General features: G+C 40.3%; 1 protein-coding gene and 1 long non-coding RNA gene across 2 annotated transcripts; one reads left to right on the top strand and one right to left on the bottom strand.

Moving 5' to 3' along the window:
- Positions 1–740: 740 nt before the first annotated feature.
- On the bottom strand, positions 741–2,071 carry LOC144044224 (uncharacterized). Its single transcript, XR_013291212.1, has 3 exons — positions 1,851–2,071; positions 1,673–1,745; positions 741–1,466 (listed from the first exon to the last, which is right to left on the bottom strand). It is a non-coding gene; the product is annotated as an uncharacterized LOC144044224 (long non-coding RNA).
- Positions 2,072–5,678: 3,607 nt separating this feature from the next.
- Positions 5,679–22,195, top strand: tmie (transmembrane inner ear). Its single transcript, XM_077555574.1, has 4 exons — positions 5,679–5,778; positions 13,266–13,383; positions 14,406–14,555; positions 21,499–22,195. Exons 1-4 carry the CDS (start codon positions 5,710–5,712, stop codon positions 21,756–21,758), a joined length of 597 nt encoding a protein of 198 aa, XP_077411700.1. The 5' UTR covers positions 5,679–5,709; the 3' UTR covers positions 21,759–22,195.
- Positions 22,196–23,140: the final 945 nt, after the last annotated feature.

Consider the following 23,140-nt stretch of genomic DNA (forward strand, 5'->3'; position numbering starts at 1 on the left):
GCTTAAAACAGTTGTCTTAACATTATGTGTATTTTAAAGAATATCCTGTATATATTTTTATGTTTTCATATTATCAACTGTCGTTTAGAGGCGCCGCTCAACTTTCTCTAATGTTTTGTATTTTTCCATGACGTATGAAACGAAACTGAAACTTAACTGTAATAAAAGCGACGAGGTGGCCGGGGGAGGCGAGAGAGTCGGACGGAGCCGAGCGTGAGTTAAGGTCTCGCGCCTCCTCTCCTCTCCCAGCCGCGGTTGCAATAAAACAAAGCAACAGCTTCTGCCTCCTTTTTCCTTGGTGCACGGTCAGTAACTAAGGGGATCTGTAATATCAGACCCAACATTTAATTGGTTGATGTCAACATCAGGACCCTCCAGTTTAGGACCTTTAATACCAAATTCTGGTGCTTCTATGTCACCTTTTAGGTCAGAACTTGCCAAATTTAAATCAACTTTTGGCATGGAGATGCTTGGGCCTGTGATTTTTGGCATCTTTAATTTTGGTCCCCTGATATTACCACTGGAACTATCAATGTTAATGTCTTGTCCCTCAACATGGAATTTGGGGCCTTTAATATCACCTTTTAAGAGACTAACATCAACTTCTGGACCTTTAATGCCAACCTCAGGGACTGTGACATCAATATTAGATTTAATTAAATGTTGGGTCTGATATTACAGATCCCCTTAGTTACTGACCGTGCACCAAGGAAAAAGGAGGCAGAAGCTGTTGCTTTGTTTTATTACAACCGCGGCTGGGAGAGGAGAGGAGGCGCGAGACCTTAACTCACGCTCGGCTCCGTCCGACTCTCTCCCCTCCCCCGGCCACCTCGTCGCTTTTATTACAGTTAAGTTTCAGTTTCGTTTCATACGTCATGGAAAAATACAAAACATTAGAGAAAGTTGAGCGGCGCCTCTAAACGACAGTTGATAATATAAAAACATAAAAATATATACAGGATATTCTTTAAAATACACATAATGTTAAGACTACTGTTTTAAGCAACTTCACAAGAGGTGATGTTGCGTTGTCACTGTTGACATGAAGGCTTGATTCACAATTCCTGCAACCTGGTAAATGGTAACTGTTTTGCCAGTATTTGAATGGACCATACACGTCTTACATTAAGAGGCTGCATGCGATGGGATGTGTGAGGATGAGCAGAATAATACCATTGCTTTTTGCTATTTTTACTGCCTTGAGTGAGATGTGAGCTTTTAGATTATCCATGATGAGCAGCATGGGCTGGTCAGGGGTGTAGTTAGGTCAAGGAACTCAGCCCAGGTATCTTCATTCATCCATTCTGTCCTGGTGGAGGTACCCTTGGCTCCTGGAGGTGCATTTATCATGGAGCATAAACTATACTCTGGGAAAGACAAACATAGCGACATTCACTGCATACACCAGAGTCGTCAGTTCCCCTCTTGCCAAGCCAACTTGCTTTTTCCCCTCTTTGTGTCACAACCTGAATCAAATAGAAAGTTCTGAATCAATGACACGTTCAATTTGTAGGCTACAACTGGACAAAAGGTTTACAGTCTCTGGTTTCAGTTTATCCATTTTCCAATTCAGACAACAATACTACAAATGGCAGCTTCAGCATTGTTTAATTAACCAACCGGTTATTATTAAAAGCTACACATCAATCTTGTGTGTGTTTGTGTGTCTTACCTGCTCAGGCTTTTGTACTGTGTAGACACCTGTTTAATCCACATGAAAAAATGTGTGTGGAGGGAATTTATGTCTGTTAAAGATAAAAGGAAAAGGGAGAAATGGATAAGAATCCAAACGTAATCTCAGAGATAAAGCCTTGATAAAATATTTGCAGTTAAAAAGATAATGATGTTACCTGTCCTTGACTACTGCCAGCTTGTCAAAGAACTCCCCAGCAGTTTTGCTTCCAAGGGATGTTGCTTCTGGAGTTCGGACAGAAAGATGGCGACGTGCTAAGAATCTCCAAAAGCATTCTTGACCTTTAGACAATCCATAATTAAAAGATTTAGCCTTTTGGGAAGATCAGCCTTGGTTAACCTATTGTATTGTGTTTGGAAAAGTGAAGTGCAAATTCTCTTTGCCTGAGCCACTGCACCCTAAGCTACTGATTTCACTTCCCCGTTCTCCTTTTTCTTTATGACTCTTAGGAGGCTTGACTTCTCAATATTTCGATTCCTTGACACTGCTCTTAAAGACTTATTTCCCTCCTTGACCTCTGTGGCTGCAATTTTCATCTCTTCAAGGGAGGTTTTGCCCCAGGTTGTCTTCCTGTTGTATTTCCTTGGCATGATGGCTTTTTAAAAACTGTTTCTGACATGAAAAACAAAACATGAATGAAAAGTGAAATCATGTATGAAAAGGGGCAAAAATGAGACAAACCCACCACCGCCATTTTATAAAGAACCTCTCTTGAAAACGCAGACTAATCTTTAGCTAGCATCGTCACATAATTTAAAAGGTTGATAGTTAGACAATATGTAGGATATACGTTTTTCCACTTGAGTCAATTAGCTTTAGTGCAACAGTTGATCAAGTTCAAAGCAAAAAATAAATAAATACTTTTACCTCCCCAAAATATATTTTTGTACAAAACACATGCTTACCTCAACACAATCCAGTCATCTTCTTCATGGCCAAGCTGAAATGGGAGGGGCTTGATAACAAATTGGTCACATGACCACATATGTGCTCTTTTTTTCTTTTCTTTTTTTAGATACAGGTGGTGTCTTACATTACCCAGTGTCTCACAATACCTCACCCCCTTACAATAAATGACTTCACACCACCACTTAGCACAAGTGAAAAAAGAGCATTTCTGTTATCATACATATCCTTTGTAAAATAGCGCGCACACATGCAAAAACATGTCAGTGTATTTTAAAGTGCATATAAGCTAAGCTAGCTATGACACGCCCACCGGCTGACTTCGTCTTTCTATAGCAATGATTCTTGTTTCCAGGCACTTAAAAGTCTAAAAAACTGATGTTTGAACACAAACAATGCAGCAACATATTTAGACGTTCAATATGACGGTACTCGCGGTCATATGCCGCATGTCCTCAGGTTACGGCGGAGTTCCGTTCCTACGCTGGCGGTGTAACCTGAATTTTGACTAAGTCGGACTTCCCCATTAAAGTCGATATTTACATCAAAATACTTTGGACAGTAATCTTAAAAAACATATTTTGCGTGACCCGGAAGAGCCCGAACCAATATTTCGTGTTTCCGCACCGACATTCATTGCTGACGGACGGTAGAGCGGAGCTATAAACACGGAAATGTGACACGCCTGATGGCGAGCCGACCTGCTGATGGACGTCCGCTGGTGAAAGTAACAACAAGACAACTTTAATAACTTTAAAATAGAGAGATTACTGTGGGAAATTAACGAAAAAGAAGGTGCTAGGGACGAGGCACAGGCGCTGTAAAGTCGAAACGACGTAACTCGAGGACTCCCTGTATTCTTTGTTCTCTGCAAGGAGCTGAGACATCAGTACTGCACAGTCAGATGTCCATGTCTGTTTATACTGACCCCTGGTGGCCAAAAACTTTTATTCTTTTTAATTATATTTAATTATGTCATTACTGTTTTGTTTTTTTAACTCTTTGACTACCAGACGTTTTCAGAAAAGGGATGCTGTCAGTGCCAGCCGATTTAAGCATTTCGACTGATCTTTCAAGGTCCACAGAAAATTTTGTGTTTGGACTATGGAAACACACATACTACCAAATAAAAGATTGAACTCTCATCTTTCATCAGAAAAAAAAGTTAGTTTCTACCTTATTCCGTTTTTTAGTAATCAACAATAGAAAATGGTTAGTTTCACCCAAATGCTCTGTTTTGAAACAAAAAACGGAGAAAAAGAGCTTTTTGTGAAACGATGTTATTTCATGCACTCTAGTGAATTGTACACTTATTTTTGTCCATGAATGATGCCACAAACACCTAAATAGTGCTTTACTTCTGTAATACACCACCACCAACAATGAAAAAGTGTTTAAAATACGTTTATTTCCATTCAACAGTGTAACAATTTGACAAAACTATTTCTCAAACTATTTACAAATGTGTGCAACTGTGGTACTATTTAAAATTATTTGGATGTTTCAAATACAGTTTTTCTTTTTGTAACACTGCCCTGCGTGCAAGGAGACGAAGCAGGATTTGCACAACAGATTAGTTTCACTTGCGATGGCTCCTTTCGCGTGCAGACGTTACACTTTCTTGACGGCCTTTTTTTCCGGGGAATAGCAAGTAGCAGACTGTACCCACTCCTCCGATGAATATGCATTTGACTCGGGGCACTCTTCGTCGTCCGATTGAACGTCCGCCTGAGCGTGCTCGGTTGTGCTCCGCGTTTTCCGGTGTTAGCATCGCTAGCCGGTGAGGCTTTATGACGGCGTCATAGCCGCCGCGTCAACGCTTCCAACTTCGGGGTCAACCTCGGAGCCACCATCATCATCATCGTCGTCATCACTGTGCTCTTTAGCATTGGTCGACGAGCTGCTTGCAACCGGTCGCCATTGTTCACTTCCTCAGCCATCTAGCTCCGCCTCACGTCTTCTACTGCCGCGTCAACGCTTCCAACCTCGGAGTCACCATCATCATCATCGATGATGATCATCGTCGTCATCAATGTGCTCTTTAGCACTGGTCGATGCTTTTCATCTTTGAAAAAAAATGCTCAAACGTGAGCTGCTTGCAACCGGTCGCCATTTTCTCTTCCCTTCCCCAGCCATTGTCCCCTCTAGCTGCGCCTCATGTCTTCTACTGACGCCTACCCAATCTTGTCAAAAGAGAGTCATCGCTGCCGTCTAGGGGCCAAAAATAGTCATTAGGTTAACTAGATCTGCTTGAAACTTTCACCACAGCTGGCCAAGGCTTTCCTCCACCCGTTTCCCTCAAAAAAAATAAATATTGGAGAACGTCTTTTAACGTCCTTGGCGGCCCTCCGTAGGTTTTTACTAAACGTCATTTAACAATTTTGGCAGTAAAAGAGTTAATGTTTAGGTTTTGGAACGGATCCTTGACATTTCCATTCATTTCAAAGGGGAAGGATGACCTGAGTCACGAACGTGGTCATAGAACACATTAAATTTGTACCTCAAGACACCACCGTACAAGTGTACATTTTTCTCAGCGACCAAGTCAGTTCTACCTAGTAGGAGGTGTCAATTGAATGTACGCCGTTTATCTAAGCCGACGACACCCATATTTAACGAGACTCGTATCAATCATTATTATTAAACAACTCCTGTTTAAAGGCAGATTTGAGCCTTTAAATGATGATGCATTCACTGCAATTGGAACAGGCTGCCAAGTAATAAAGACCTCTTCTTCACTGTCATTGGCTTCCATCACATTGTTACTGTATGGCCCATCCCCCCCAACACACACACACACACACGTGTGTATGCCGTGTCCCTTGCAGGACAAGCTGGCTGTAAAGCACACCAGTTCTATTAATTAATTAATGTGCCCCAACAACTGCTGCCTTAGCTTCTTCGTTTGAACCACTGCGGCATCAGAGCAGGAAAAGGCGGCAGACGACTGAGGGTGGGAGATAGCTACAATTAATCACCTGTGTGGGTAGGGTGGGGGTGGGGGTGGGGGTACGGGGCGTTGTGGCAGGTTCTGGTGCGGTCATACAGAGGGGGGGAGAAAAGGAGACGTGGGGGGTGGGAGGGCAGTGGACGCAGGGGAGGGGACCAAGATGGTCGTGGATGTGGTGGTCCTCCTGCTGCTGTCCCACTGCGTCCTGACACAGATCCCGGACCCTGAGGTAAGACTATCTTCATCATCTTCATCTTCCTCCAACAGGTTTTCTAACAAGCAAACGTGTTGTTATGGTCTTTTGGGGATGGTTGCTGTCAATGTGTTTGCTGACATTGATTTGCAAATCCAGGAATTGTCTGGTGGCTCATCCTCGGGTTGGTATTGATGTGCAATACAATGGGAGAGAAAAACAAGTTTTACATAAAACATTCTTGCAGTCATGTCCACTGGAAAGATAATAATATATCGCATGACTTCAATAGTTAACTCGCGTCACAAATTTTATATCTGTTCTAAATGTACAATAAAATATTACATTACAGTAACTTCATATTTCATAAAATTTAGTTAAAATTAAAAAGCTATACTGTCGTTAAAAAACAGCAACAACAATTGTGATATTGATTTGTGTAGAGGTCATTTTTCTGCCACTAGATAGCATAATTGCCTTTGTAAGACATTGGTGATAGCTCAGTGCATTTTTCTTTTCATATTAACTCATTCATTTGCCATTGACGGCTATAGACGTCAAAAATTCGTTTGAACTATTTCTATTAGTTAAAATTCCCCCCCCCCACTTTTGTTAACAAGAAGAAAAAAAAAGTTTTTGTACATTTAGAACTGATATAAAATTTGTGACTAATCGTGAGTTAACTTGTGAAGTCATGCGATTAATTATCATTACAAAATGTAATCGCCTGACGGCCCTAATTTTTAATAATCGTTTCTTTAAAAAAAAAAGAAAAAAGATAATTAAAAAAAAAGTCAATTACTTTTTAAATTATGGGTGTCAGGCGATTAAAATTGTTCGTAATTAATCGCACGACTTCACTAGTTAACTCACGATTAATCACAAATTTTGTATCTGTTCTAAATGTACAATATTTTTTTTTAGATTTTCATACTCTTGTTAACAAAAAGTGGGAAAAATGTTAAACTAATAGAAATAGTTCAAATATTTTTTTTTTACGTCTATAGCCGTCAATGGCAGTGAATGAGTTAAGAGCTAGCTAATCTTTAACATTAAAGAACTTGTGAAATTATGCACATTTGTTTAATTTTAGAATACAACTTGACTCCAGTCTCCACAAATATATGTATTATATTATTAAATGCATTACTGCCAAATTGTGTCTGTTGCCTTGCGACTGGAATTCCCCCAGTACGGGCTTTTCAAGTGAAGGGTGGTCATTAATCATGCGTAAAAAAAAAAAATTGTGGTGTTAAAGAAACTTTAAATCAACTCAAAATTAATGCACTAATATTTTTTCATTATTACCACTAATATGAAGAGAGTATTTCTGGGTCAAACTGTTCCCAACACAAAACCTTTTTGTACAGATCAAAGTAGTTTTAATGCATAGTACATTTACTTGAGTATTTTTACTAAGATCACTACTTTTAATCCAAAGCTACATTCTGCTCGCTACTTTTCTTATTACTTGTGCAATTCCTGCGACTGACTTTATTTCAACCATTCAAACTGAGCCAGACAGTCACATGACTACACACACACGTCTGCTGTCCTACAACATGAGCAAAGTTTCAAAGTGACAAGTTTTAGTAAAAAAAATGCCAGAAACTACCCCTGCCCTCACATTCAATCTGTTTACCGTACAGACTATTAAAAAAAACAGCCATGTCATGTGTCTGCCCTAAAAATATCCGCATTTCAACGTACAAGAACTACACTTCAAGATATTCCTGATCTGATTTAAAAATAATAGTTACTCAGTACTCAAGTATTTTTCCACCCAATGCTTATTCTTAAGTAATTATTTGGAGTTATTTGGACTACTTTTTACTTGAGTAACAATTGTTTTCAATACTCCACCAGGGCGATATGGCTCAATGGTAGAGTGGTGGTCTCCCAACAAGGGAGGTTGTGGGTTCAATCAACATCCCTTCTGTTGAAGTGTCTTTGAGAAAGATACTGAACCCTAATTTGCTCCCAGTGGACCAGGAAGTGCCCTGAATGGCAGCAGCTGACCTCTGGTGTGTAAATGTGAAGCTTTGTAAAGTGCTTTGGGAACCATATGGTGGAGAATAGATGAAGTGCTATAAAAAAAATAAAAAAAATTTAAAAAGCGGTCCATTTCTGGTTTGAAGTCACAGTCAAGTGAAGATAGCATAGATATAATACATTTTTTATTTTGCTAGATTTTTTGCAGCATTCCCATGCTGTTGAAATAAATGAAATAAGAACAACTTCATTTTCTATCACTGCTTACATCACACACAAAAGAAGGCTAGGAGAAAAAAAAGCAGTTGATCCTTTAGCTGCTCACTAAGCAGAAGTCTGAGAAATGCAATTTTTAAGTGCCACTTGAGAGGCTTGCTTTTCTCTTTATTCGAACTTGTGCCTGAATTTCTTCATATGGGTAAGTTTATTTTTATTGTGCTAATCATACTGAGATTTTCATGCAAGGTCTCACTTTTGATTGTTGCTACCATGTGGAGCAAGCCTGAGGCTAATGAATGCTAATCCCGCAACATGAAATTCTCCCTTGCAGGGAATGCAATTTAAATGTGAATCACTGCCGTCAAAGTTATTTAAGAGACACGCTGAATCTGCTCATTAAGGCTAATTTGGCCAAACGAAGTGAGAAAGAGCGGCAATTCTCTGCTCTTCTCTTCAAGTGTTCTTGTGTACAGTGATTTTTTATTTTTTTAAAGAGGTGGCGATTGTTTTATACTTTCAGCCTTTTTTTGTGTGTGATTTTTGCTTTAAATAAGAAATCACAAAATGCCAGCTATTGAAACCCCATAATCAAGGCTTTTTAAGTCTTTTTTTTTTCACATTTTCAGCTGTGAACTGACTTTAGCTGTGCACATTAAAGATCAATGTCAATCACAATCAGAAATGAATCTTCTGTAGGACTTAAAAAAATAAAGCTGCAGCTGAACTGAAGTGCCATACAGAAATACAAAAATAAAACGCCAAGGAGTATTATATAAAAATATAACTTTATTGTGCTATTGTTATTTTTGTTGGATTTTAGTATTTAAAAAAATAATAATCTTAAGTGGTTTTATACTGATGAAAATCCTAAATGCATAACTTTTATATATATGTATAATAATGATTTTCTGCATAGTGGATTATGTTTAAATGTAATGTTTACACACAACACAAGGTTGAGTGTCTCTAATGTCAGTTCCATTGACAGACAAAATCATGGTGATGCAATGTTTGTCGCTACACGTGATCTTTTGAGTCCTTGTTTACTGTTTTCGAGCTCACCAACTAATAGCGTTAATGTATCGGTGACAGCAGCAAATGCAATCATTATTGAGCCTTATATGATCTATTGGCCATCAAAGTACAATGCAGTATAGAGTTTCAGCAGAAACCTCCTCACGTTGAATTGGGCAATCGATGCTAATGCTACGCTATCCATCGATTTTTAAAAAAAGGAAGACAGAAAAAAACTACATCTCAAGCCAATTAGTAGGACCTTGTGGTGGCCAGTGGCGCTGCATCTCACTCGCTCTGCCCTTGCTTAAGCAACAGTAAGATGAAGAGGAGCAACAACTGCCCCATTCAAAGCCAATTAAGAGCATATGAAATACGCGCTGTTTATATTCGGGATATTGTGAAAGGTAGCAACCGTTGAAAAGTCTCGTGTATTGTATAATGGGATGTTGTGTACCTGATTTGCTCAAATTGAAACATTGCGGAGTAGAAAAAGACGTAGGAGAGGACGTTTAAGTGGTGCCGATGTGCAGATTTCTAATTGAGCAGAGAAGCACGTGAGACATTCAATTTTTTATTTTTTTTTTTTTAAATGTCAATCATTTTACAAAAATACTATTAACTCTTTGACTGCCAGACGTTTTCAGAAACGGGATGTCGCCAGTGCCAGCCGATTTAAGCATTTTGACTGATCTTTCAAGGTCCACAGAAAATGTTGTGTTTGGACTATGGAAACACAAGACGTTTGTTTCTACCTTATTCCGTTCTTCAGTAATCAACAATAGAAAATGGTTAGTTTCACCCAAATGCTCTGTTTTGAAACAAAAAACGGAGAAAAAGAGCTTTTTGTGAAACAATGTTATTTCATGCACTCTAGTGAATTGTACACTTCTTTTTGTCCATGAATGATGCCACAAACACCTAAATAGTGCTTTACTTCTGTAAAACGCTTTCACCAACAATGAAAAAGTGTTTTTTGATTGGAAAATACGTTTATTTCCATTCAACAGTGTAACAATTTGACAAAACAATTTCGCAAACTATTTACAAATGTGTGCAACTGTGGTACTATTTACAATTATGTGGATGTTTCAAATACAGTTTTTCTTTTTGTAACACTGCCCTGCGTGCAAAGAGACGCAGCAGGATTTGCACAACAGATTAGTTTCACTTCGATTGTCCGTTTCGCGTGCAGACGTTGCACTTTCTTGACGGCCTTTTTTTCCGGGGAATAGCAAGTAGCAGACTGTACCCACTCCTCCGATGAATATGCATTGGACTCGGGGCACTCCTCGTCGTCCGCCTGAGCGTCCGCCTGAGCGTCCGCCTGAGCGTCCGCCTGAGCGTCCGCCTGAGCGTCCGCCTGAGCGTCCGCCTGAGCGTCCGCCTGAGCGTCCGCCTGAGCGTCCGCCTGAGCGTCCGCCTGAGCGTCCGCCTGAGCGTCCGCCTGAGCGTCCGCCTGAGCGTGCTCGGTTGTGCTCCGCGTTTTCCGGTGTTAGCATCGCTAGCCCGTGAACCTTTATGACGTCGTCATAGCCGCCGCGTCAGCGCTTCCAACTTCGGCGTCAACCTCGGAGTCACCATCATCATCATCGATGATGATCATCGTCGTCATCAATGTGCTCTTTAGCGTTGGTCGATGCCTTTCGTCTTTGAAAAAAATTCCCAAGTGTGAGCTGCTTGCAACCGGTCGCCATTGTTCGCTTCTTCAGCCATCTAGCTCCGCCTCACGTCTTCTACTGCCACGTCAATGCTTCCAACCTCGGAGTCACCATCATCATCGATGATGATCATCGTCGTCATCAATGTGCTCTTTAGCGTTGGTCGATGCTTTTTGTCTTTGAAAAAAACTGGTCGAGCGTGAGCTGCTTGCAACCGGTCGCCATGTTCTCTTCCCTTCCCCAGCCAGTCCCGTCCAGCCCCGCCTCACGTCTTCTACTGACGCCTACCCAATCTTGTCAAAAGAGAGTCATCGCTGCCATCTACGGGCCAAAAATAGTAATTAGGCTAACTAGATCTGCTTGAAACTTTCACCACAGCTGGGCAAGGCTTTCCTCCACCCGTTTCCCTAAAAAATAAAAATTGGAGAACGTCTTTTAACGTCCTTGGCGGCCCTCCGTAGGTTTTTACTAAATGTCATTTAACGTTTTTGGCAGTCAAAGAGTTAATTAAGCATTTAACAAAACATTTATCATTTAACATAGCTTTATGGAAATTGAATAGGTTTTATTTCATTATACAAAACCTTGATTTTCTTCCTGGGACCTAATCTCTAAATTCATAAAATTATTCAGTAGTTCCTGTCACTATATGTATAAAATATTAGTTATCATTTTGAACAACCTAATTGCTATCATAAAAATAAAGTATATAAAGTAAAGTATATAAAGTAAAGAATATAAATGACAGTATACAGTATGTCTAAAGCTACGCTCACACTGCAGGGCGTTATGCCCAATTTTTTTTATGTACTGTTCACATTACAAAAACAAATGCCGACATCTAACGTGAACGCGCCCGTGATGCGACTCGCATGCGCAAAGAGCACACGTTGAGTGACGTACCCCTGTCACCCAAAACAACGTGACGTTGCAGCGTTCCCGGATGTAACCCGACTTGCAACGTTTTCCTTCCAACTGAGGCAAGCGACTTTTATCAGTGTCATATGCAAATTTAGCTGTGCCAACGCACGCTACAGATTGGTGGACTGGTAGACCCGTTTTGCGGACGTGTTAGGAGTTTGTTTCATGTGTCTTGTTTGCAGACATTATGCAAATTCAGCTGTGCATACGCCCGCGCCCCTGGTTGGTGGACTGTTTTCACGCTCGCTCTGGTTGTTTGCAAACAGCAACAGAAATCCGTCTGGTTTATTTTTTCATTCTATGTTGCCAGAAAAGCAGGGTTGGAAGAGGTAATAGAAATATTTGGGGGAAGTGAGGGGACACACTACCAAAGATGACGTAACGTCATCGCCGTTCGTGATGAACCGTCTGTAGGACTGAATTTTTACGACCGCCACACATGTCAACTTTATGCTTCATGTTTCAAGTGTGATTAAATTAAAGACAAAAAAAGTGAACACTGTTACTCAACACAGCTTTGTATATTCACAGACGTGTCAGTAGTCTCCCTTCCAAGCACTCTCTCCCGCCCGCGCAGAGCGCATATCAGGCTTTTGATATCCGATTTATATCCACATACGAAAGAGGCTTACTTCAGATACTTGTGAAAAAAAATCGATATTGAGCTGCAGTGTGAACGCAACCTAATATAAATTAAAAAGCAAAGTTCACCCGTTTTTCTTCATCTTGGGGCAGCCATTTTGCCACTTGCTGTCAACTGTAAATTACATCAAAGTAGCTAAGGTAATGGCCAATCACAGCTCACCCGTTTTCTAAAGACGAGCCACAATTGGTTGTTACCTGAGCCGAGCAACTGTGATGTTATTTTCAATTTGCAGCAAGTATCCAAATGGGATAATTAAAAACGGGATATATACTACATAATAAAAACGGGTGGAATACAACAGGTATAATGTTTTTGTACAAAACTGTTGTGAATAAAGACTTGTTTGGAAAAAACTAAATTGTTACCATATGAGCATGACTCCTATTTTTATAACAATAGCTGCGTTTCCACCGCAGGACGTTCGGGTATGGGGAGGGGGGAGGGACTTTCACAGGAACGGTCCTCTCAGCCGGCCCGCTTGTGGCGGTGTCTCCACTGCGAGTACGACCCATTTCAAGACGTCACGAGTTTCGATCGACACGTAAACGCCGTGCGACGGTTTCTGCCATGCGAAAAACTTTAGGTTTGTTAGGTTGCTGTTTTTCTCTGCTTTTTATTTTATTGTACTTGGCGTGGATGGATGGTTCGAGTGAGAGGAGCCGGCGTCTAGATGAAGAATTTGAAAAGGCTAACAGTAGAGTGGAACGAATTAAGGATTATTAAGAGAATAAATTTTGTGGAAGAGACTTAAGCCGAGAATGTATCATCCTTGCGCATGATGGTAAAATCATTTTTTATACAAAATAATTTTTAGCCAATCAGCACGAAAGCCTGATCGGGAGTTTATCGGGCCGACGGAGTACCTACCCTTGTGTAGGACCTCCGCTCGTCCCCGTAAATTCCTGTAAATGTGGCCCGGTTGGGAAGGCCCCTGCAGTGGAGACGCGCACATACGGGGCTGGCCCCGTAAATTTAACCCCGAAGTTCCTGCGGTGGAAACGCGGCTATTATGCCTTTAGCGTGTTATGAACGATATTTTGCCTTAATTTGTCTTTTTCCCACCACCTCAGCTTTTACCCACAGACCCCCCTAAAAAGCCAGACCCGGTCACATCGGAGACCGTCGTGTTTTGGGGGCTGCGCTTGTGGCAGGTCATCGGAATCTTTGCTGTGTTTGTTTTAGCAATTGGTAAGTAGTGTTATTGATCATTATACTGCCCTCAAGTGGCCAAACATAAAAAAGAGGCAAAACTGGCTTGCTTTGATTTCTATATGTAATTATGTCTTCTTCTAAAGTTGTTTTTAAATGACATTGTTATGCAATGTGTTGGCGTCACGAGACTTTTTCACACCATGTGCGTGCCAGGTGGTACTCCTCGAACCAACACAAGCTCAAAACACAGCAAACTTATTTAATCAAGTCCTACGTAGCCGTCAAATGTTTTTATCACTCCCACGCTGCACAAAATGATCTAATTGGGACACATTTAGGCCACTCAGATTCCAAGAACTGTTCTTGGAATGAAACTTGGCAGCCAGAAGCGAGCTCTCCAGAGAGATTGCGTTATTGCCGCCATTAGCCTTCTTTCACGAAACAATCACCACCTTGTCGTTCCCAACCTGTTGTTGTGCGTGACACGCGAGTCGATGGGGAAATCTGCGATCCTCTCGGGTGCGAAGCGGATACGATTAGCAAGTACAGTGTTGATAGTGTCAGGTTACATTATTTCACAAGTGAAAAACCTTTTTGGAATATAACCAACTCTTAAAATGATTTAGCTTGATTTAGCTTTTTGATGTATATTATGTGGTGTGACAGTTTTCTAAAAATGCCCCAAATATATTATTCTCAACTAGTACTTAAAGCCTCTGGTGGCTGGAATTAATCCCCGAAATATGTTAGCTTGCAGGCTAGCCACCAGCTAGCTTGCAAGCTAACATATTTCTGGGGCTATTCTTTCTTAACCAGCACGAGACAAGAAGTGTGCTCATCCGTGGCGTCAAGTGCTCACTTGGGTATTTAAAAAAAACAAAAAACGACACCATTTGTTTTGTAAATCGTGGCACCCTGATGTGTTTTCGCGGCAGAGCAATAGCTAGCTAGCTAACTAAGCGCTATCGTCATGTTTCAATCTCTGAATTTGTTGATCAAACTTCTTCAAACCAACTGACCCCAAATCTTTTTTTTTTCTGTTCACCTCCTCTCTCTAGTGATCACGCTGTGTTGTATTTTCAAATGTCGAATCCCAAGAACCAAAAAGGAAATCGAAGCGCGTCATGCTCAGCGACAGGCCGCCAAGAAATATGCCAACACGTTGGAGACGGTGCCACCTCTTAACGAGCTGACGGAAGTGCCGGGATGTAAGTTGCTTCGACATTTCGCACTTCTCTTACTTCTTCCGTACTCCCTTTTCTTTCCTTTCACTCTTCTTCTGGTTTCCCTTTCTGTTGGCCGTCGTTGTATCCAGCTGTTCCCGACGCGTCCGCTGTACAGACGCTCTCCGAGCAGGTCCAAGGCGAGAGTCGTACCGACAGTCAGCCGTCCCTGGTCGGCCTCGCTGAGGAACAGGCGGCCTCGCTTACTTTGCCTGAAACAGTGTGATCTTCTTTTTCTTCTTATTTTCCTTTCTTTTCTTTTAACAAAGCTTCTCAGTTTGACGTGGGTGGAAAAATGGCATCCGACGCAATTATCTTTTACGGTTTGTGTTTAACTGTTTTAAATTGCGACATTTAAATGTGCTAGATTTGCCAGCACGTAGCCTAATGTGCTTGGCTCGTTATAGTGCCACGTAAGTGGTTCTCAGTGTACACCCTTGTAAAGTGTTTATAAACACATAAGGTGGGCATCATGAAAGATGTACTTCTTAACTCATTCACTGCCATTGACGGCTATAAACGTCAAAAATTCATTTGAACTATTTCTATTAGTTTAACATTTTTCCCACTTTTGTTAACAATAGTATGAAAAGCTAGAATGTTTTATTGTATTAGAACAGATATAAAATGTGTGATTAATCGTGAGTTAACGAGGGAAGTCATGCAATTAATTATGATAATTGTAATCACCTGACGCCCCTAATTTTTAATAATCGTTTCTTTAAAAAAAAAAAAAAACGATTACAATTTTTTTTAAAAATAATTAAAATTATTTTATTTATTTTTCTTAAAGAAAAGATTTTTGAAAAATCGTAATTAATCGCAGGACTTCACTCGTTTAACATTTTTTTCCCACTTTTGTTTTTAGTATAAAAATCTATAAAAAAATGTATTGTACATTTAGAACAGATATGAAATTTGTGATTAATCGCGAGTTAACTAGTGAAGTCATGCGAATGTTTACAATAAAAAAAATGTATCGCCTCTTGCCCCTAATTTTTAATAATCTTTTTTTTTTTTTTAATGAATTTATGGCAGTGAATGAGTTAATAGCTTGTTTACAAATAGTTTGGTCTCTGGAGTGCCTGACGTTAAAAACCACCAAGTAAGTCTTTTGTTAGCTAGGCAATGACCTACTACAACCCAATATTGATTTAATTGGCAGCCTTGGTGAAGCGCTGCCTCGACGAGAGAAAATGCCAACCGACTTTTTGGGGACTTGCTTGTTTCCTCAAATTTGAGGCTGTTTGTGAACAGGCAGCTGCTCGCCTCGTCACAACGCCTAAGCTCCGCCCCCAGTCATCACAGTAGTGAAAGCCCAGTGGCCCTCGAAATGAGCCTAAAAATGACTGCTGTAAATGTTTTAGTAATACAAACATAAATAAGAAAAACTTTATTATAGATTTTAAATTTTTTTAATTTTGCATTCATACTAATTTAACGATGATAGTACTTTAAATAATGACATATCAGAATGCCCCGCCCCCCTCCTTTCTCTCATGTCTCCTTTTTTCCCGTCTAAAGCCTGGTTCACACGGCAAGATTTTAAAATTGTCGGCCGACCTCCAAACTCTGACACACACCACACGTGAAGAGAAAAAAATCACAGGAATAACAGTTTTGATCATACCGTGTGTGGTGTGTAGCCACACTGCGCGATCAACACAACACACCACACGCGACCCGAGTTCATTCAAAAAAGTGGCGGGAAGTCTCGCGAGATTAAACGTGACTTCCGAGTCAACAAGCGTGCAGGACCAGTCGTGATACTTCCTGGTTTTCAGACAAAAAAGCGGCATAAAAAGAAAAGGCGTTTAAAGGAGTGTAAACGGGCTTTGGGCAGCAGCGCGGGTTCGCGTCCTACCCGGAGACCACGTTGTGTAGTATGTGTGTGCGTGTATAAAAAATAAAATAAAAAAAAGGAGTGTAATAACACGGACCTTCTGCTGCGTCATGACTGTTTTTAATTTTGGATTCCCCACCGGTTCGCTTTCTGATTGGCTGCACGTCACTGTCAACCGGCTGCGCGGGTGGTTTGTCCTCCAAAACAATCCAACATGTTGAATATCCCCGATTTCAAGTCGGAGGTCTTTCCGAGCGCCGATATCGGGATGGCGGGCACACACGGCAGGATTATCTCTTAAGATTATCGTTTGCGTGTCGGCGCGTCCGTGCGATTGTCGGGAGGGGAAATCCGGGGCTAAAATCGGGCAAATTCTCCTGCCGTGTGAACCAGGCTTAAGAAAATCGGGGCGCTGCCTAGCGCACCACCAGACTTCCCGTTTTGTCTCCCTCTGTTGGCCACTGTTATTTTTCGTCTTTCTTGGACAGGTTGTGACTCTGAAGACAAATTCCTTGTGTGTTTTTAAGTACTCGGCCATTAAATCCTATTGTGATTATTTTCAATATGATCCTATTCTGCTTTGCTGATTGGCCGGGAACTGTCACATGACACTGGCGTTTGTTGTAGCGCAACTTCAAGTTACCAAATATACTTTTGTTGCTTGCCGTAAGTAATTCATGAATGCTTGCCAAATAGTGAGCCCACCTTTGTGTCAGTCATCATTGTCCACTGTAGACAATGTCCGAATAGTTGTCTTTGACAAATAGCGAGCATGGGATTTATTTTTAAGTACCATTTAGTATTATTTGTATGATAAACTTATTTTTCAGTCAAAGCACACATTTAGCGAAACATGATCACATTGTGGCAATGCTGCATGCATGTTTGTGCACTTACAAATAAATCCAGTTGTTCACACTCTCCTCTTGTGCTGTTCGATATGATCAATACTGCCCATGTGTGTGTACGTGTGTGTGTGTGTGTGTGTGTGTGTGCAGCTTAAAAGCACACTGACACTTTGACAAAAGAGGACAGGCATGTGTCTTCTCCACTTCTATTTCAACACTTTCACTCTATAACTTGTTTTGTTTTAGGTGAATGTTAAATTGTGTCAATTAAGATCTTTGATAACATAGCATTAAAAAAATATATATGTATTGTAATAATACTGTATATTGGAGATTAAATCTCTCTCTCCCTCTATATATATATATATATATATATATATATATATATATATATCCAACATGGAATAAAAAAGTGAGATTCACAGTCCTAGGATTTGGAACTACACTAATGTCAGTATTTTAGCCCTTTTGGAAGCTTCTTTTGTTTTGTATTTGTCCTTTGGCTTGTCAGCCTTTTGTTTGTTTGTGTAGCCGCGTCATCCGTCATGTCTACTTTGTGACCACAGAAAAACACACCAACGATCCACTGTGCCTTCACCCGAGTCTTCGCTTAGGGGGAAAATGCTCTGCAAAATGTGTCCCAAAAAAAAGAGAACGTCTGATGCATTATTCAAAAGAAGAAATAGAAATTTAGTTTTTTTTTCTCTTTCATTTCAGATCTCCAATGCCAGTCAGTGAGCTTTCATTAATATTTTATAGGTCAATGTGACATTTTGTCATATTTGGAGAAAACTGTAGTGCATGCAAAAAGGTTCAAATCTTTAGTCTGAGCAAAACAGACCACAGAGGATTGATTATCTATCTATCTATCTATCTATCTATCTATCTATCTATCTATCTATCTATCTATCTATCTATCTATCTATCTATCTATCTATCTATCTATCTATCTATCTATCTATCTATCTATCTATCTATCTATCTATCTATCTATCTATCTATCTATCTATCTATCGTCAGCTAGCAAGCTAATATCATTTGCTAGCAAGCAATCATCATCTTTATCTATCGTTAGCTAGCAAGATAATAATTTTCTCTATCTATCTATCTATCTATCTATCTATCTATCTATCTATCTATCTATCTATCTATCTATCTATCTATCTATCTATCCAAATTCTTCATATTTTTCCTACATTTCCACTGAATTCAATAAAAGTAATGTAATTCATGTTTTTTGAAGATGTTTGTCTCCATTCATATAACATCGGCATAGACTCGGGTGACCTTGTACCTCGCGTGCTTGTAAAATAATGACCATTAGCTCTTGTGTTCCACTTCAAAAGATCCAATCACGGGGATAAAAAGAGTGTGCTCATTAGACCACACAGGACAGATGCGTCTTTATTTCGGAGCTCCACCACTCAAATAGAGCTGTACAAAAAACTCAACAAGTTGAATATGCTTCTAGTCATTCAGACAAGATTTGAGGGGAGATAGGCCTTCAAAAGTGGGACCTAAAAACTTTAGATTTACTGTACATTTTGAAATGTAACTATTCTGCCGAAATACAGGAGAATAACACTCGCATTTTGGAATTCAACTAAAAATTTACAAGAACATTTACACCTCTCATGTCAAACGGTCAAAGTTGTACATTGCAGAATCCAATTAAAAACTTTGAGGAAAATATCATCTACATCTTTGGAGGATGATGAGTATTGGGGGAAAAAAACACACTAAATGATATGTTATGTTAATGACATTAGCTAGGTTGACAAGATTTTCAAAATTACAAAGCGGGCCGCTATATAATAAACAATAAATGTCACCAAATTTCATCTCTAGTCAATCTTTGTCAACTCAATCTTTGTCAACGGTGGGAGTGGGGTGGGGCTGGTTGTGTTGCGAAAGATGGCCAACATGCGCAACAATCGCTAATGCTAAATGCTATCGTCTCAGACTGTTCAACGGCGCTAAACAAGGCAATGCAGTGCACTCACCTTTCACGAATTGTAACATTGGTGCTAGAAAGCTCAGCTTGCTTTGTCTGACCACAGACTGGTGACTGCAGCGGACAGTAGGACGGCATTTCCCATGATTCTTAGAGGCGGAAGCAGGAAGTGCTTCACCGCCTGCTACATAAGCCCGTCCTGCTACCGATTGCGTGCGGATGCGAATGGGAATGCAAACGTAAATTTGGAAGTAAATAGGAAGGAATTTAACAGTTAACTCATTCACTCCCAGCTGTTTTCACTGAAGCAACCCCCTTCGCTCCCGGCTGATTTTTCACGGCCCACAGAACATTTTGTTCTATTGCTATAAAAACGTGGAACCTACCAAAAGAAAGATAGAGTCTCTTCTTTCATCAGGAAAAAAGTATATTTGTATCTGTTTACGTTTTGCAGCAATTAGCATCATAACATAGCTAAGTTTCATCATTATTCACAAACCTGTTAAAAACACTGAGTAAAAGAGCTTGTTGCAACATGGCCCTGGTTGATCTCTTATATTCTGCTGCCACCTGCTGGCCGTTTTTTCCCCTAATAACTACCATTGCTTTAAGCGACCTCTTCAGATCAGAGGCTGCATCAAAGCCTTCTGTATGCACTAACATAAATATATATATATATATATATATATATATATATAAATACGTCTTTGGGACACTTAAAACATTTAAAATAGAACATATTTATACGTTTTTGGGAGCAAAATAGTTAAATTCCCTGTACTCTTTTACTGCCACGCAGTGCCAGCCGATTTCGAGCATTTTAACTCATCTTTCAAGGCAAACAGAATATTGTGTGCTGTCACTTCGTAAACAAGGTGCATACGTATGTTTCTACCTTATTCTGTTCTTTAGTAATCACCATTTGAAAATAGGTAATTTGAGTGACATTGAGCAAAAATGGAAAAGATAAGGAGAAAATAAGCTTTTTGTGAAAATTCACGTCATCCTTGAAGACGTTTTATTTCATCATATTTATGATGTTTCATTGTAAAGTCCATTTATGACCATATTACCGGGAGATTGAAAAGAGATACAATGCTGCCATCTGCTGGCTATTATTAGTGGGTGTTTTGGGATTTTACAACCCCAATGACGAGGCAGCGCTGCACGGACGTTATCCTGCCCATTGAAAAAACAGAAACATAGTAAACGTCAATGAACGTTTTTGGTGGCATTCATTTGGATTTTACTGTACGTCATTAGACGCTTTTGGCGGTAAAAGAGGTTAATGGGTTTATCGTATGAATTGCTATGATAACTGTGTGATTGACTTAAAACATGACAAAAAAAACATGGGACGGCGGAATAGGACCTGCCAAAACGGAACGTCTGGTCAACCTACACGATGGTGTAGATCAAAAGTGGCTATACTCTCAATATTCCATTTTTTTTTAAGTAGTCCAGAAAAATGTCCTTTTAGAAATGGCGACGTGAGAATTAAAAATCCGTTATTTGTACTTGCTCACAATAATCAAATTATCACGACAGAACAGTTTGGTAACACAATCAGCCTGAAATAATGTAAAATGTATTTATCATGAGGCAAGCATAAAGTATATATTATAAAACAAATTACAATATTTAATGAACAATGAACAAAAATAGTGAAAAACAGTCTGGTTAGACTTCAGTATTGCTTTGTTCTGTCTTAAACTAGCTGTGCCCATTTTTGTGTTTTAATTTACCCCTACTTAAAAATAATATAAAACCTAACTAGAGCATGTAGTTAGTTCGTAATTGGGAATTGTAATCTGTGTACGAGGGCAAATCAGTTCACCTGAACGAAATTTCTGGGTCACCATTGTTTGGCCTACTCTGCCTCCCGATTGGCTCATCAGTCCTCAAATGCCAAACGTTAGCCAATGGAATCAGCGTAGGCGGAGGGTATCGGCCAATTAGAGGCAGAGGAGGGTAGACCATGGCTGAACGATGTGCCGTATACCCGCGTATACCCTGGACTACACCATTAGCACAACACAAATGTTAGTTTCTAGTTGTCTTCATACAACCTACAGGTGCTTGTAAAATAATGACCCTTACATTTTGTCCTCCACTTCAAAAGAATCACACTGGAGGCGTAATCAGCAAACTCATCAGAAAAAAAAAAAGCGAACTCATTAGATCACACAGGAGACAGATGTGCCTTCATCCTACTCAAGCAGACTTCATTTCAGCCCACAATACAAGCATCTGCGTCTTCATTGTCTCTGTCTCGCCACGCAGCTGCCAAAGCAGAGGACAAGAAAGAGGAAGACGCGCAGTCGGTGGCCACCGTCTCGGGGAAAGTGGACGCCGACCGAGGTGAGAGGAAGAGCAAGGAGGCCAGGAGGGAAGGAGGCAAGGGTGCCAAAGGCGACGAGAGGACGCAGAAGAAGGCAGCCACGGCCGACAAGGAAGGAGGCGGCGGCGAAGGAAAAGGAAGAAAAACGGCGGAGAAGGCAGAGAGAGGAGCTAAAGGAGGCGGCAAAAGAGCTGCAAAGTGACTTTGTGGGCAAACCCAAAGCGAATTGAACTATTCTCGCTACCTAATGATATATGAAGTCGGCGCAGTTGTTAGCATTATGCTATGAAGCGATGTTTCGCCTCATGTTGCTTGCGACAGTTTGAACTGTTTTCATTCTGGCCACGCCATAACGGAGAAAATGAGAGGCGTTCTTTTACAGAAAACAATGCAAAACTGTACGAACATCGCTAGCCAATCAGGTGGCCGGTGGATGTGGTCGAACTTTGCTAATTGCTATTGCTATCTTGGTTCAAAGTTCAACAGCTGTAAACAAGTAAATATACTTACCAGAGATGCCGACTTCCTTGCTCATTTAGTCTCAAAACTTTCTTCTTCTTTTTGGTTTGGAAGCTGGCGTCTTGTGAAATTCAAGGTTCCCACACAGACACAATGATTGTTTTGCCCTCCACTGTTTCTTCACGCTACCTTAGCCACTTACAGGACACTTTGACCAGTTTGTGTTCTTGTCCGTTCTTACGTCCTTGTGTTCTGGTGAAACGTCATCAGTCCCGCGACTGATGACGTTTCACCCAAGTATTGGTCCGACTGAAAGTACGAATAAATCAAGAACGCACAGAATGACGTTGTTCTTGTCAGCTAGCTTAAATCGGAAATTAAGTACAAAGCCGTTCCAATTTACAAAGAGACTCATGCTCTTACGAATAATGTTCTTGCGTATGCTCTTAGCAAAAATGAGACTCAACTTGAAACACTTCCTGTTTTTTTTTCTTTCTTCAAATTGACGGTGCTAAACACAATTGTGTTGTGCTCCCTAGTGACCAAAAGTAGAATTACACCCCAAAATAAATACCAGAATTGAGTTATAACCGTACCCCTCCCAAAAAAATCTGCCAAATAGCAGGACTGCGAACCCAGAACCGGCGATGGAGGGAGGTTCACTAAAAGTATTGTGCGTGAAAGTATTCTGGATGACGATTGGCTGTCACGACTCAATGTGTGTCTTGTAAGTTTTGCAACTTGAGCGAATGGGCGAAGAAGCAAATTTTTGCAGGCCCACTCACATTGCTTCAAATGCGTCAATTGTGCCACTTGGCATGGATTTGCACCCGCAGTATCTACGCCAACTGCATTGACTTTATATGAAGTCACTTCGATTTGAGTTTAGTGTGACGGTAGCATAAGAGTTTAATTTGTTCCGCTAACTCAAATCATCTCAGCTTTCCTCATTAAAATAAAGGGAAATGCCAATAACTTGCACCCTCTGCAAAAAAACAACAAAAAAATGCTTTTGTTAAGTATTTTTTGATAAAAAAAATTGCACAATATAAAAATTTAAAACACAGTAATAACATAAAATCGAAAAATAAATCCTTTTTCCCAAATTGCCACATTCTAATTCCA

This window comes from Vanacampus margaritifer, chromosome 2 (genome assembly GCF_051991255.1).
Source record: "Vanacampus margaritifer isolate UIUO_Vmar chromosome 2, RoL_Vmar_1.0, whole genome shotgun sequence".
Lineage (NCBI taxonomy): Eukaryota > Metazoa > Chordata > Actinopteri > Syngnathiformes > Syngnathidae > Vanacampus > Vanacampus margaritifer.